The 16,058-nt window shown below is 47.4% G+C and overlaps 1 protein-coding gene across 1 annotated transcript in view; it reads right to left on the bottom strand.

The window, feature by feature from the left end:
• Positions 1–16,058, bottom strand: part of PCSK2 (proprotein convertase subtilisin/kexin type 2) — a 218,277-nt gene that overhangs the window by 30,572 nt on the left and 171,647 nt on the right. The window contains exons 7-8 of the mRNA XM_010986068.3: positions 11,243–11,331; positions 4,226–4,401 (exon numbers count right to left, since the gene is read on the bottom strand). Of these exons, the coding sequence (XP_010984370.1) occupies positions 4,226–4,401; positions 11,243–11,331 (265 nt within the window). The remainder of the gene's footprint in view (positions 1–4,225; positions 4,402–11,242; positions 11,332–16,058) is intronic.

Genomic DNA, 16,058 nt, shown 5'->3' with positions numbered 1-16,058 from the left:
CTGTCCTAAAATGTCACCTTGAAACAAGGAAAGAATCATTCCCACAGCTTGGGGAAAAGTCAGATGAAAAGTTGTGTATTTTTCATCATACTCATTTCGCTTTCTAAAATATTTACATGCTGTCATCTGAGGATAAGTCATAACAATTTTTGGCAGACTTGGCGTGCTTTGCAGAGCAATCACACTTCGAAGAGCTTTTTAGTTGTGGCAGGGACACTGCAGAGGGAGGGGGAGAACCGCTCTGACTTGAGAGATGGCGCGGCAGTTCAGGAGTTTGTGGAAAGTGACAGGAGCCCCGTGGGGCTGTGCCGCGTTGAGCCTGTCTGCATTGTAAATGCCGACTGAAGCCAGATGCCATCTACTCTCTGACTCTCTTTCGGCTTTGTGTGTCAAAAACTGCTTCTCAGTGTAAATCCGTGTCTGATGGGGAAGGGGGACATCTGGCAAGTGTTCCCCTGGGTACCTGCTGTCACCTGGTCCTAGGCTTGGTTGTGCAACCTTCTTTCTCCAGCCAAGAAAAGGGAAAGAAAGAGAGGGATGGGGAAGCCAATGAGGGCCAGGATGGAGGTCAGGACTCAGGACCCCAACTCCCAAGTTCAGTTCTCCACTTGTTGATGCTAATCCTTAAAAGCAAATCCTTGCGACAGAAGAAGCAGATCTCCTTCCATGTAACACGGGCTCTCTGGTGCAGGTGGAGATTTGGACAGTCTAGCAGGAAAGCCGGGGACTCTGAGTAAGGACCATTCACTTAGTGCCCTACGTGCTTCCTTCCACGCGGAGCCTGTGACAGCTGCAGGCGGAAAAGAAACCGTGGCTGGGAAGATACAAAGGCCTTGATGGGCCTGGCTGGGTTCCAGCAGAACGCTATTTGCAAAGACAGCTGAGGGCCAGGTTTGGCCTGTGGGCCAAGGTTGATTAGCCCTCGCTCTGAGGCCTTGTACTTTGTTTGACTTTACCGTTTACTATAGTTTTGGGCCCAGATGCTGTAGATTTCTGGTCCAGTGAGATGCTTTAGTCCATTAAGACTAGGAATGTGTGTAAGCAACCAACAATGTGAGGCTCTGAAGTTAGATTTTTCACACCTGAATTTAATCTAATCCAATTAAGCTCATTTCATCAATATTTTTTCATGAATTTTACACTGCTTAGTTCAGAGGCTTAGACTGAATAGGAATACAAAAGAAGATACAGGAACAAAAGCTAAGGAATGATTCTGGAGGCCATGGTTGAAGAGAAGGGAGAAATGGGGGTAGCGGAAAACCTAGTCTGAAAAAATCCCTACACTGTGAGGCACAAACTTAGTTCTGAGCCTCCTGAGCTTCCTGGCAGCCAAAGGGAAGAGCCCTAATGGGTTAATATTGTAGGATCAGTTCCCTAAAATCAGGGACTCAGGTGCACCAGATGAATAGAGGGAGAGTTCTCAGGAGAAACTTGTGAATGAGGGAGTGAAAAAGGACAGACAGGAGAAGAAAACCCGAACAGTGTGGTCTCAGGTAAGGTCTAGCCTTGGCCTGATTCCCTGGGGCCCTGGAGGATAAATTACACTGTTGAGTGGTCCTGCTGGGGGCACGCAGGCTGGCCTTTCCTGCCCGGAATCTGTCAGTCATTGGCTGTGGGCTGCCCCCTGGGGGTGTGTGTGGGTATAACCTCTGGATGAGAAGACTCCCAGCAGCCAGGGCAGTTCTCCAGGGAGGGGGCAACTGTGAGTCATTAGCAGCAAACACTCACAGCAGCTTGAGGGGGGGCACCAGTGGCATCCATTACAGTTACAGGTTTCTATATGACTTGTAATCTGTCAGCCATTAAATTTCATATGTCAATGCCCTGTCTATTTATTGAACAGCTGGTCTGCCATGCATTCAAGTCCTAGGCTATTCCTGAGGATACATGGAGTGGAAAACAAGTGTTCTCTGTCCTCAGGAAACATACAGAAAAGTAGCCCTTGCTATTATCAAAAAGACCAGAGATAACAAGGGTTGGCAAGGATGTGGAGAAAAGGGAACACTTGTGCACTGTTGGTGGGAATGTAAACTGGTGCAGCCACTATGGAAAACGCTATGGTGTTTCCTCAAAAAGTTAACAGTAAAGCTAGAGAATGATCCAGCAATCCTACTTCTGGGCATTAAAAGGAAGAAAACGGAACACTAACTCGAAATGACATCTGCACCCCCACCCCCAACCCCATCCCATGTTCATTGCTGCTTTGCTCACAATAGCCAAGATATGGAGATGATTTGTGTCCATTGACACATGAATGGATAAAGAAGGGTGGTGCATATACATATACACACGCACACACATGTATATCATGGAATACTGTTCGGCCATAGAAGGAAGGAAATCCTTCCATCTGCGACAACATGGACGGAACTTGAGAGTATTGTGCTAAGTAAAATAAGCCAGACAGAAAAACAAATACCACATGGTATCACTTACACGTGGGAGCTACAAAACCAACCTCACAGAAACAGAGAGTAGAACGGTGGTGACCAGGGCCGACATGGAAAGGAACAGGGCGATGTTGGACAGAGGGTGAAAAGTTGCAGTTAGAGGAGAAGTAAGTTCTGGGGGCCTCATAGGCAGCCTGGTGACTATAATTAAAAAATAAAAAAACAAAATGTCTCAATGCTTGGCAGATTGTAACTCTTCCAAAAAATAAAGTAGCTTTCAGTTGTTCACTCTTAGTTTTTCAATATTTTTCCTTTCTAGGCTGCTGTTAAATATACAGTGTTTCACACATATACCTATTTTAGGGTTATAAATGTCCAGGTAATGGATTTATGCATTTTCCATGCACAGACTGTAAATAGCTTAAACATATATGTTGACAGATGTATTTTACAGTATATCAGTAATAGTGCTAGTTTATATATCCAAATATGGCTACAGCTTGTTCATCTATTTGAAATTTGTCGAAATCCAGGAAGCAAAGTTAAAAAAAAATTTTTTTAAATGGATTTCCCCAAATCCATGTTCTAAACCTCATACACTGGTCTCCCCCTCCCTTAGGACCTGAGTTTACTGAGCACACCATTGCTGAAATCTCTGGGGTGTGACTCCCAAGCAAACTGAGAGCAGGAGAGAGCGTCTCGTTAACCTGACGGCAAGTCCAAACCTGACAAAAGACTTAGACAAAACGACTAAGTGCCCCGGATAGGGGGCGAGGTGGCACCAACGGCGAGTAATTCAGAACCTTGCAAGGACACGCAAACACACGACAGTCTGGTGACTCACGTCCCCAGTCTTGCAGCTGAGGCCCAGGAATGGAGCAGGGATGAACTGTCCCACCGTTCCCGTCTGAATTCTTGACTCACAGAATCCACAAATCTACTGAAACACTATGCCTTATGCCTCAAAGTTTTAGGGCAGTTGGTTAAGGGTCCACAATGACCCAGATGAACACCGATCATTTGCGGGCACCTCCCAGGTGCTTATCCATCTCACTTACACCTCACAATGACCCAGGGAGAAACGCACGGTTATCACCATTTTACAGACAAGAACACTGAGGCGCAGCGAGGTCAGGTCACTAGGGATAGTCTCAGACACTGAGCAGAGGGTTTGGGACTTGAACCCAGGGAGACTCTGACCCTGGAGCCTGGCTGTGTCTTGTCTGGAGTGGACCCTGCCCTGAGATCACAGAGGCCACCTCCTTCCGCTCGCCACCGGCCGCTGACCCGTGCAGTGACCCGGCGGCTCCCTTTGAGGCGCGGCCTTGGTTCCTTCTCCTTGGCGCTGTCCATTCCTGGCTAATCTCAGGGATGGGCGGCCACGAGCACACACGGCTTAGACTCCTGCCCTGGGAGCACCTGGGCTTACAGCCTCCACTGCTGCGCCCTGAATCCACCCGGTTTGTGTGGAGATCCCACTGCTGGGGCCGCTCCCAGCCACGCCTGCGCAGGGTCGGGGTGCTCGCACAGACCCCCTGTGCAACCCTCCTTCCTCCCCTCCTTCTCAGGACCACATTGCCTTCTGAAGGGCCCCTGCCTCACCACACCCCTCAAAGACCCCTCCCCTATATCCTTCACAGGTGGCCCCCTCAGTAAGTCTGCATTGGGAACCCTGTTTTGGGGGTCCATTTTTCACAGGACCTGAGCTAATGCATAGGGTAACAGCCCCACCTCTGTCCCTGCCCTGCCCCTCGCTCCACTGGTCACCTCCTCTCTGGACACCTCCCACCCCCGGCGCTGCCCCCGGGGCCTGGTGGCGGCAGGAATGACCTTACCTTATTCACGCCGTCGGCCATCGCCTGAAGCGTGAGCTCCCGGGGCCCATCCACCGTCTTCCCGTTGTCGGTGGGGCCCCAGCTGGCGCTGTAGATGTCTATCAGCTGAGGCATGTGGCTGATGGAGGATGCCTCGATGATGTCCGTCATAAAAGGCTGGTCCAACATCCTGATACCTGTGGGCATGCCAGGGCAGGGAAAGCACTGGGTGTGGGTCCCAAGTTCACAGGAGACAAGGTGGGGAAGGGGGCTCTGGTCCTGGTTGTGGTTGGAGGGTCTGCCATCTCGGAGCCCGGGATTTGCAGGGCGATCCTGAGTCCAGCCTCATGCTGTGCAGGTTACACCTTCAGAGGATCAGGAAGGATGCACAGACCACCCACACCTTTCTTTGTGTGATTATTGGAAGAAAATTTTATTCCCCTAGCAAAGGTTACTAGAATTCCTAATAGGGAGATGTTCCTTGATAAGCTTTCTAAGTGGAAGCTTGGCCTCCAGGTACGGGGAGGTTGACTGGGGCCAAGTATCAGAGGAGAAATGAAGCTTCAGTGCTTGACAGCTCAGGGAGGTGATTGATACTAGATATTTAAGGTGAAATTCCAGAGTGCAGAGAGCAGACAGCAGGGACAGAGGGAGGGGCAGGAAAGAGGAACTCTCGCATCGTAGCTGAGAAGGAGCTTTGTGGGGAGGACAGAAATGTTGATGGGGTAATTCTAAAATATATTAGTAATGGGGTGCAGGATACCCCCCTCTTCTTTCTCTCCTATGTTACCTTTGTAAAGTTTGTGCTGCTCTCTGGTGCCTCGTAGGAGTGACTTCTTGCTGGGAACTTGAGAAGGAGCAGAGCCCTTTTCTCTGTGTGATGGTGTGTACAGGGACCCAGGAAGAGGGGGCACTCTGCCCCTTCCTGTGGACACCCACAGTTCACATCACCCTCTGGCTGTTGATAAAGAGCCTTTCCAGGGTTAATTCAGCAGCAGCCAATGGGAAGGGCATTGTCCCTCCATCACTACCCTCGAAACATCACTGTTTGGGGACAGTATTATTCTCTGCTTGACACACTGTTTCGTGGCAAGGAGCTCTTAGTGTCTGTGAAGCTGACCTGTCTTTCCTTCCGTGGGAATTTTGAAACAAAAGACTAGGCTGTATGTAATAAAAGCCTGGCTTCTGACACTTTTTACTTGGTTCCAGTGGTCAAAGGACACTCTTACATAAGCACCACCCTCTAATGTAGTAGGCACGTCACTTTAAAGAAGGAAGATGATCTTCTTGCAGGGCTTGTGAAACTGACATGAAATTGTCTTTTCTCTTAAGGTTCTCTTTCCTCCTCAGTGTCTCATAGCCCATCCCCTGCGCTTGCATTGCAATTTCCCCCAGGGCCTCCCCTCCTCCTGACCAACCTATGTGTTGGGTAGGTATTTCCCTGGAAGTCTTTGCAGGTCCAGCTCTCTGGGTCCTCGGTTAGCACTGACTGTCAGCCTTCCATTACAATTGTTCATTCGTATGTTTCATTCAGCACCAGGCAGCAAGGTCTTTGCGTACTGAGCACGTGCCTATTTTGTGTTTTTCTGTGTCCTTGGGCATCCGCATAGCACTTGGAATTTATCTTAAGCATGATAAATAGTTGATAAATAAGTGCATGGTATTATTAACTTATTTAGCTGATTTTCTTCGTAACAGAAGTTAGATCCAGACTTTCCATCCTCTGCCCATAAGCCAGGTCACTGTTTTTGCCAACAAGCATCTAATTGTTAGTCAGGATCCTTTCTCCTGGAACACCTTGCAGAATAAGCATAGTCTTTGGGTCGAACTTTCTGGAAGCTAAATTGTATGGTTCATTTTATAAAGGATAGGAAATCTAAAACTCTATGTTTTGCTTTTGGCCCATCTGTATTTTTCGTATTGAAAAGAATCTATTCAACAAAGGTGGCCAACAGCTTACAGATAAACTAGATAACACAGCTTCTTCTTGTTCTTGCAAACTGTGTCCACTTTGTGGGCGGAGAAACATCACAGAGAGGCTGGTGCTCACTTGTCTGCAAGGAGAAAACTCGGGTGGTCTTGAATGCATCCAGTGCCCGGACGACCAGCACCGAACAGCCTGCCTCAGCCAGAAAGTGAGAGAAGTTCAACTCCGGCCAAAGCGAGCCTGGACAGTCCCAGGTGCCAAACAATGGCGACGCTGGATTTTGTTCTGCAGCTGGCGCGTGGTGCTTCCAGCTGCGCCCTTTGCTCTCTCCCCTGCAGCCCTTGTCCCTCTGCCTGCTTCCCTCTTCATCCCCTCCCTGGCTCCCTCTGTGCTGCCCAGAGCATCGGAGCTGGTGTGAATTAATCTTCTGACTGTTTTAGCATCAAGGGAGGCTGGGGTGGCTATAGACTGGGAGCAAGACTCTGATTGATATTCAGGGGCCAGGCGCCCGACTCTTTTAATCTCGTTAAGCTCGGGAGGAATGAGGCATGCATTAATTGAATGTGATACAGTATTAATTTTTGCAAGCAATTGTACCATGTGCAGCCAAGACCGAGACTCAGGGTGACCCAAGGGTTTTTAGCGAGAGACTCTTCTCTGTCCCTGGATGCTCTAAGAGCTACAGGGAAGAGAGAGAGAGGAAGAGACAGAGAGAGACAGAGACAGAGAGAGAGAGAGAGAGAAAGAGAGAGAGAAAGAGAACAGATGCAGGCAAGAGAGTGAGAGTGAGAGGCAGAGGGAGAGAGGGAAGCCCAGGGAGCCAGAACTCAGTGACTTCACTTTTGCAAAACGCTCCATTGGCTAATGCGATTTGATGGCGAGGAAAGAGCGCACATCAAGCATTTCTATTGCCTGCCCTCCCCGGCCTGAGCACTGAATTCGTGACCCTTTTAGAGTTGGAGGTTCCCTGGGCTCTGGGGGCTGCCCGGCCCAGGGATTTAAGCTAAGTCCTCTGCCTTTCCTGCTGTTACAAAAGGTGAGCTTGTACGAGACACCAGGAAACGCTCCGTCTGCCCCCACACCCCAGTGTCCCAGTGGCCACCTTTTGTGCTCACGAATATTCCTTGACAGGCTAAGGAGCAAATTCATGCTGGTCTAGGTCTTAAGGATCTGAAAACATGTTAATCATTGTGCTAACAGGAGATTTTTTTTTTTTTACTGCTTTATTTAAAAGTCAGATAAAATCTACTTAAATTCATTGAAATATTGTGAGTTTTTTTGGCAACTATGTGGAAGCAATTCATTGCTGGTCAAGAAATGTCAGGGTGCTTTGATAACAGTCAATAGTGTGGTGCTCGTTAGCCTGGAGCAGCCTCGGGTGTTCATGCAAAGGGATCCCCTCCCTGTCTTCATGGCTGGGCCCTGGGGCAGCTCCTGCTGGTGGACATTCCCACGGTGCCTTGCTGGGGAGGGAAGGGGGTGATGAGAATGCCCAGGTCTTCTTGGAATGAATTTGATTGGGATAAAGTACAAAGGGGAGATGGTGCTGGTGGAAGAGGCGATACTTCTGCGTCCTGGTGGAAATTCCATCAGCTTTGGGTCCTTATGCCCTGAATCCCTCAACTCCATTCAACCACCAATTCTTTTCTGCAATGGCTAATCTCTACTGCTCATCATGGGTTTATCCACTGACCCTTCCTCTTTATTCCTTCCTTGCTTCCTGTCACTCAGCAGACGAGGTCTGGGCATCCACTGTGTGCCAGACCCTGTCGTAGGTGCAGGGCTGAGAGCAAACAGACTTGGCTCCTGTCTTTGTCTGCCAGGGGAGTGAGATATTGATCAGATAACCATGCACAAGAACATACAATAGCTGAAGGTAGTCGGTGCAGGGCAGGAAAGACTCAGCATGCTTTATCAAGTGCAAATGAGGGACTGGCCTGGGTGGTGATGCTGGAGGACGCCACAGGGGACCTGACTGCTGAAGGATGAAGAGGAGGTGGCCAAGTTGAGCGTAGGGGGAGGCATTCTGGCAGAGGGCAGAGCACATTCAAAGGCCCAGTGGTAAAAGGAGAAGGGCTACCCTTCCTGACTTAGGCTGGCAAGGAAGTTTCGTCTAGATTAGATTTACACAGAGACTCACCACTTATGTATGGGACCTTAATACACAGTGAGGGTGGCACCAATTCAGAGGGACAGGACAGACTCTTGAATAGATAGTACTGGGAACGCTGGCTTACTATGTGGAGAAAAATAAAACTGGATTTCCAGCTAGCACAACATGTGAAGATGGAATGCAGGTGGACTGAGGGCCTCGTGTGAAAGTGCTGGAGAAGGTACTTGTGCTGACTAACACTGATCAGGGGCTAGTATCTGAGAATACATGCAAATTAACAAGAAAAGACAGGAATCTCCATGGAAAAACGAGCCAAGTTGTGAGCGGAAGAGAAGCCAACAGGCTGATGGGCAGACGCAGCGACGCTCAGTGATTTTCTCCTTGTTTCCATTCAGAGGACTTGTTTTCGAATCTCATCTCCACTTTCTTTTCTTTTTATGGACTGAGATCTGACAGCACCTCAACTTTAGCCCTTTTTTGAAGACAGTGAAGAGAGACCTGGGACTCTGGAGGGACTTGGGACATTGCCCCCGGCGACTCCTAACCTGTGACTGAACACCTCGGCACTGACGGCCGGGGAACGCAATGATCTCATTTTGCCACCAGGTGGCGCTCTAGTCCTCCCTCGCTCAGAAGGCCAGATTCTTTGGCGGGTATGGCTTATTCAGAAGAATGAAAACCAGCCAACTTTGGGAATTGCCAGCCAAAATGAACAAAATGTTCCCCTGAAGTCTGTAAGATCAAATTCTGCTGTTGTTGCGATCCTTGAGTAACTCTCCAGGGCTTCCTCGTGAAGAATTCTTACGCTTCCGGTGGGCACAGTTTGGGGCTGGAGCTCCCCCGCCCTTGAGCACTTAGGACCGTGTGTGTGGTTACAGGGCAGCAAAGCTGGGGTTAACGGACGGGAATCTTGGTGTGGCTGGGCATGCCTCCCACCGGCTCTGGGCTCAGTTTCTGGATCCTCAGAGCACTGTGTGAGACCTGGGAGCTCTCGGGGTTCACAAACACGGGTCAAGACATGTCTCTGAGGGCAGGCTGCGTCACTCACCTTTGGGATCAGGGGTGAGTCAGAGGCTGTCACACTCTGCCTGGACCCACTGGTCCCATCTGAAGGTCTTTGCCTGGGGTGCGTTCTCTGTCTTGGGGGTTGTGCTCAACCCTTGTGAACGTCAAGCTGGACAGGCCAGTTGCTCGTGGCCCAGGAGACCCCCCACCTCAATGAGGGAATGGGAGTTGGTAGGTAAACTCCCCAGCCTCCTCACCTTGGGGGACAATTCTGAAGGGTGTCCCCATAGTCCCTCAGAGCCCCAGCTGTCCGTGGGAGCCACCAGCTCATCTCCACACCCTTTGCTGGTCCCTCACTTCACCATATTCCTTTCTCTTTCCCTCACTCTGGCTTCCAGGAGTCACTTCCCAAAGAAATGCCTTGTACCCAAATCCCTGCCTCAGCTTTGCTTTTAGGGAATTCAAACCAAGAGAGCAGGAGAATTCGGTACACTTGATGAGCAACTCAGATGTTTTCAAGGTGCATGTGATAAGAGAGAAAAAGATAGAAGAAGCAGAGGGAGAAGAGGACCCCAGTGGACCCCCGAATGCCGTGCGCTAATCCCAAGTCTTCATTTTTGCAGGCAGTAGTTCTAAGACTCCCTTCTTCAAAAAGTTACTCTGGGCATGTAACAACTTCAAAACTCTTTTGAAGACCATCATTGTGAACGAGAAATCCAGGCTTGAAGTTTTCAGTTGCCTCCAGTCTGTGCTGTGAATAGGGAACCCACCTCCTCACACCCAAAGTGTGAGCCTGGCTTGTAAAATATTAACTAGGTGATGTCCTTTCCCCTGAGTTCATGGTGCTTTCTGACATTTGAGTGCCAGTGTTTTGGAGGCACGCAGAGTACAGTGAGCTGAAAGCCGAGGGGCAAATCCTCCCTGGCTGCATTTCAGAACGCCCCAGAGGTAGAGGTGCTGTTCTGTGAAATCCAGCACCCAGCTCAGGGGAGCCTCTTAGCAAACAGTGTCGAAAGAGGTTAATGGTGGGGTGGCACAGGTTGCTCTCGCTTGGTTTAGGTCCTTGAAAATGCAAGTGTCAGCACAGAGTATGTTTATGGTTCCATTAAATCACCAGGAAAAAAAATACCAAGACCGTTGTTAAAAAAAAGAATAACAAGGTTGGGTGACTCAGCCTGAATAAATTAAGAACCAAATTTGATGCAAAACTTGGAATGAGCCAGGAGCCACTCCATCCTCCTGCATCTTGTTGAAAGTTTATGAACCTCTCTCCCTCATTCTTTCTCATTCTCTCCCTCTTTTTTTGGAGGGTGGTTGGTGATGTTGTTTTCCAAATTTCTGGTGACCTGTCACCCTCACTTCTAAAGGCCCCATAAAGAGGAACTTGTTAAATTCCCTCCCATGGAATTTAATACAAACATTCTAGGTAGGATAGACTTCTTTAAAGATGAGATGCATTATGCAGAAACAAAACCAAACAAAACCCCAAAGCCAAAACCCAAAAACATTTTGAAGAGATCTCAGTACATTTACAATAATTTGTGTTTACCTCCTTAGATTCTACTGTCTTTATTTGAAAATGTTGTGGATACAGATACAAAAAGAGTCCAGACAGCACAATTTCAGCTATATAAAGTTTAGAACCTGCGGGTAACCAATATTTGCTGCCAGAAATCGGGGGCAGTGTGTAGGGGCAGTGTGTATGGGCAGTGACTGGGGTGGAAGGCTTCGGGGTGTGGTTTCTTGATGGTTACATGGGTGAAACCACTGGTAAGACTTCATTGTTCTCTGTGTTCATGATCTGTGGACCTTAAACAATTTTAAATTTTATTGATATTGCCATATAGGTTAAATTAAAAAAATTTTTCTTTTCATTCGTGCTAAATCTACCAGTCTTGGCTAGCCTGCTCTGCTGGGAATTTTTCCCCGGCTCCAGCCAGGCTGGGGACCAGAGTGTGATGCCTTCTCGGGCCCTTTGGCAGGGACAGCTTACCTGCCACCTTGGAGCTGTAAGCCACTCCAACCCCACAGATGTTGTTGTTGGCGGCGGCAGACACTTCCCCGGCGCATCGGGTCCCGTGGCTGCAGAGAAAAATAAAGCCAAATTAGACACAGGGTCAAACGACTCTGGAGAAGGTGCCTTAAATTCTGTCTGTTGAAGCAATTTCTTTCCAATGGTTGCATTAGCCCAGAGCCAGCCCAGGCCTCTGGATTTTCCATCTGTTTATTGTCTTCCCTCCCCTCACACCTCCCAGCTGCCCTTCCTGCCATTGGCTTCTTTCTACTGGAAAGAAGCTTCTCAGAACATTTTCAGTCTTGAAAGGTGATCTTTAAAATTTGAAGTGTCTTCCTGCAGAAGACAGTTATAGGCTTTCTGTGAAAAGGAAACAATCTAGGGTTGATGCTCGATGAATAGCTGCAATTTTTTTTTTTTTTGAACTGTGGGCTGGTGGTTATTTTCAAGGCTGCTTCTGTCCACCGTCGGGTGATGCTGCCTGTCAGTTACAGGGTAATGGTTATTTACCTTTTTTTGGATTATAGCTTCCTTTGGGGTTGGATTGAAGGTTACAGTTCCCCCACCTCCCTCCAGGGACATAAAAGCCCACACAGGCAACACTTGGCACTCAGTTTCAGGGTGTCTACAGAAGCTTGAGGCTGACCAGATTAAGAACCCTGGGCATCCGTTAGAGAATCTTTCTGAAGGTTGTTGGCCTTAACAGTTCTGAGCAACGCCTTCTCAAGTCTCACGTTCTAGAACGTTCTCTGCAATAGACACATCATTTCATTAACTTTCTCCCTTTTGCTCTCTTCTCTGTTACACCAAAGGAATCCAAACAGTTCTCCCCACCGTGTGTGCTGCCCCTCCCCTTGAGTTGGGCTGGCCTGGTGGAGTGCCTGGACCATGAGATGCAGTGCAAAGATGCCTTCTGCCTGCTGGCGCAGGTGCCTACGGGTGGAGCTGTGTGGGGAGAGCAGCCCAGCCACCCCTATTGCTCCAACATCCCAGGTGAGGCCCCTGGAGGTCTTCCTCCTGCAGACCCGGGCAGATCATCCCGTCAGCAGCACTTGGAGAGAAACATGTGTCCCCGCTTACATGACAGGATTCTGAGCAAGTAAATGTTTGTTTTTTAAGCCAAAGTTTTGGGACCGTTTGTTAAACAGCAATGGGGAACTGAACCAAGCATAAACACTAAGTCAATCAGAGTGCCGTGTTTTGACCCAAACAGCCTTCAAGATGTGGAGGAGGCCAAGGCACACATCACTGGACACTACCAGCCGCAACCCTGAAAGTCCATCTTAATGGTCCGAGAAGCAGCTGAAGGGTTACCAGGGTGGCTGGCCTCACGCCTTCATGGCCTGTGGTGAGGACGGCGGGGGTCAGGGCTGGCTTCCTGCTCACTCTACACCACGGCCGGTACAGCAAGGGGCTGTGGGGAAGAGGCTGATTGGCTGGGGAGCCCGGGAAGTCCTGATTCCCGCAGTGCGGACCAGAGAGTGCTGTTGGTGACATTCTTCGGGGGCAAACATCCACCCTTAAAAAAAAATCACATCCGAGGATTGAACAAAATATTCACATGTATTTTCTTCTCCATATGAGCAAAAGTAAATCCTGCCTCTTCAGAGGCTGCATATCTCACGGGCTCCAAATTCCCTTTGGAACAAGGAAGAAACCTGTATGTTGCATACAAGGAAACCTCATAGTTACTGCAGAGGTCGGCCCTGCGGTGGAAGCTCTGTGGAAACCCCACGTGCTGACTGGGTCCACCCCTGTCTGCTTGTCTGTAAGACTTCAGTAAACCTCAGCTGGGACTTTTGTAGAAGGTGCTTAGTTAGGGCTTAACTTGTTGGGAGAAACTATCATGGGCGTGGCTTTCATAGCCCCTGTCTTATTCCTAGTGCTGAAGAAAATGATAAATATAGTTCTGAAAAACACCATGGAAGTCCACACATATGTATATGTATAAAGTGAAATATATATATATATATACACACACACATATACACACACACACACACTTTATAATGATTCCTGTGTACATGTTAAATGTACATATTTAAGTATATAGTTGTACTTATATCTACTTGTATATATAAAACAAGTTGTACTTGTATATTTTATATGCAAAATATATAAAATAAATTATATATATTTATAATGATTTATTTATGTATTTATAGGTATGAACACTTATACATTATATATAATCTACGTTACATATTTAAATATGTAAAATAAAACCATAGTAAAAGTACCGGTATATACTTCATATTATATGCACTTATATATTTTAAAAACAGAACTTGAATGGATCCTGATTAAATTTGGCTGGTCTGCTTGCTGTTTGGGTCGTGCTGAACAAATAAATATTTGAATAAAAGTTTTAAAAATCAATGCCAAGGCTAATTTGACTGAGCACTAATTTCCTTATTATTTAATCATTGGCCCTGTCAAGCTCTCCTTTCCAAGGCCTGAAATGTGCAGTCAGGCCTTGCCTGGAGCAGTCACTGCTCTGACCGACATCTGGGGCCACAGACGTGCTGGGGCAGCGGGAGCCCTGCTCCGCCACCTGCCGTTTATGGGGCAGCTGCTCCTCCCCAGGTGCGGCCCCAGAGCGTCTCCTGCCTCACCCCTTTCCTCCCCTCAGGAGGGGGTGCGTCGGTGCTGCTCCATTTCACAGATGTCAAGGTTGAGTCTCAGAGACGCTGGGCCCGAGACCAACGCTCGGTTATAGACCAGCCCACTACCCTCCTGCCCCAAACTGCTCACTGAAATCTGGGGGCCTGAGGTGTGTGAACTGGCTTGAGCAAATTAGAGACACTGAGGGCTTTCATAGCCTTAATTTTGGCCTTGAAGAAGGGCGATGGATGTCATGGGCTCTCCTGAGGAATGTGTGGGAAGAAACACTTCATCATGAAATTCAGCATCACGAGTTATCTGTAAGCGAGTGGAGGCTCCCTGTAGCTGTCCGTGACACCAGGCCCTCTCACACCCCTGGGCCCCTGTCAGCTCCGTTCCCACGGCCTCGCATGCCTCCCCTTCCGTCCTGTTTTCCTGATCATCTCGGGTGAACGTGCTCGCTCCCCTGAATGTCAGGAAAGTCTTTCCAAGTCCATTTTCATCTGGTCCCTTGGCTTCCTCAAGAACATTCGGGAGCTCCCTCTTGTCTCTGGAATAAAACATGGGTCACTTCCGTCAGAAGCAGAAAGAGCTGTGGGGGATGAGGGACAAATGTCGGCGGCTTGTTTGGCCTCCTTCTAACAAAGGTCATTGGAGGCAAGTGACAGGAGTTGGGGTGTCATGTGGCCAGAACAGCCCTAATCCAGAAGTACAGACCGATTCAGTGAGTAACACAACAGGCCTCCGACGGCCACCACCCACGTCTGTCAGAGTTGAATGTTTTCCATACGTCAGACTGTTTTTATTGGGTGGGATCTACTATAGGTTACTCAGTCAGATCTCTATTAATAGAAGACATTTGGTCATTTTTATTCTTTAGTTAATCAAATGAATAGCCTTATGGATACACGGACAATCAATATTTTGCCATATTTGTTCATCTTTTTTTTTGGTGACTGAGTTTAAAGAAAAATATAAATGTTATTTTTTCCTGAAATTGTTTTAGTATATATCTTTAAAAATGATAATATCCTAAATAACAATAATACCATTATCACACTTAATTAACAAGATGGTGGTTGGTTTACAGGGAAAGCAAGAAGAGAAAGCCATGCACAATATCACTAATTATCAGAGAAGTGCAAATCAAAACTACAACAAGGTATCACCTTACACCAGTCAGAATGGCCATCATTCAAAAGTCCACAAACAATAAATGCTGGAGAGGGTGTGGAGGAAAGGGAACCCTCCTACACTGCTGGTGGGAATGCAGTTCGCTGCAGCCACTATGGAGGACAGTATGGAGGTTCCTTAAAAAACTAAAAGTAGAGTTATCACATGATCCAGCAATCCCACTCCTGGACATATATCCAGAGGGAACTCTAATTCATAAAGACACATGCTCCCCAATGTTTATAGCAGCGCTATTTACAATATCCAAGACATGGAGACAACCTAAATGCCCATCAACAGATGACTGGATAAAGAAACTGTGGTATATTTATACAATGGAATACTACTCAGCCATAAAAAGAATAAATTAATGCCATTTGAGCTACATGGATGGAACTGGAGATCATCATTCTAAGCGAAGTAAGCCAGAAAGAGAAAGAAAATGCCATATGATATCACTCATGTGGATCTAAAAAAAAAGAAAAAAGAGGCCACTAATAACCTCATCTACAAAACAGAAGCAGATTTCCAAACATGGTAAACAATTTCATGGTTATCTTGGAAAGGGGATGGGAAGGGATGAATTTGGGAGTTGGAGATTTGCAAATGCTAGCCACTATATATAAAAATAGATAAAAAAACAAATTTCTTCTGTATAGCACAAAGAACTATATTCAATATCTTGCTATAGCATTTAATGAAAAAGAATGTGAAAACAAATTTATGTGTGTATATGTATGACTGGGACATTGTGCTGTACACTAGAAATTGACACATTGTAACTGACTATACTTTAATTAAAAAAAGAAATAGAGAAAAGAAGAGAAAGCCATTGCTGTGGTGAGAAGGATGAAAACTAAGGCAGTGACAGTGTGTAGAGAAAATGGGAAGTTGATTCAAAGGACAGTTAGGGAAGGGAGTGTACTATTCAGCAAGACCTGGTGTATGCTGAGCATTTCTATTGTGTTTTTTTAAGACAACTCCCATTTACCTGGGAAGGTAAACGAAATCTCTTTTG

This window comes from Camelus dromedarius, chromosome 18 (assembly GCF_036321535.1).
Source record: "Camelus dromedarius isolate mCamDro1 chromosome 18, mCamDro1.pat, whole genome shotgun sequence".
NCBI lineage: Eukaryota > Metazoa > Chordata > Mammalia > Artiodactyla > Camelidae > Camelus > Camelus dromedarius.
This window is presented reverse-complemented; position numbering and strand designations above follow the sequence as displayed.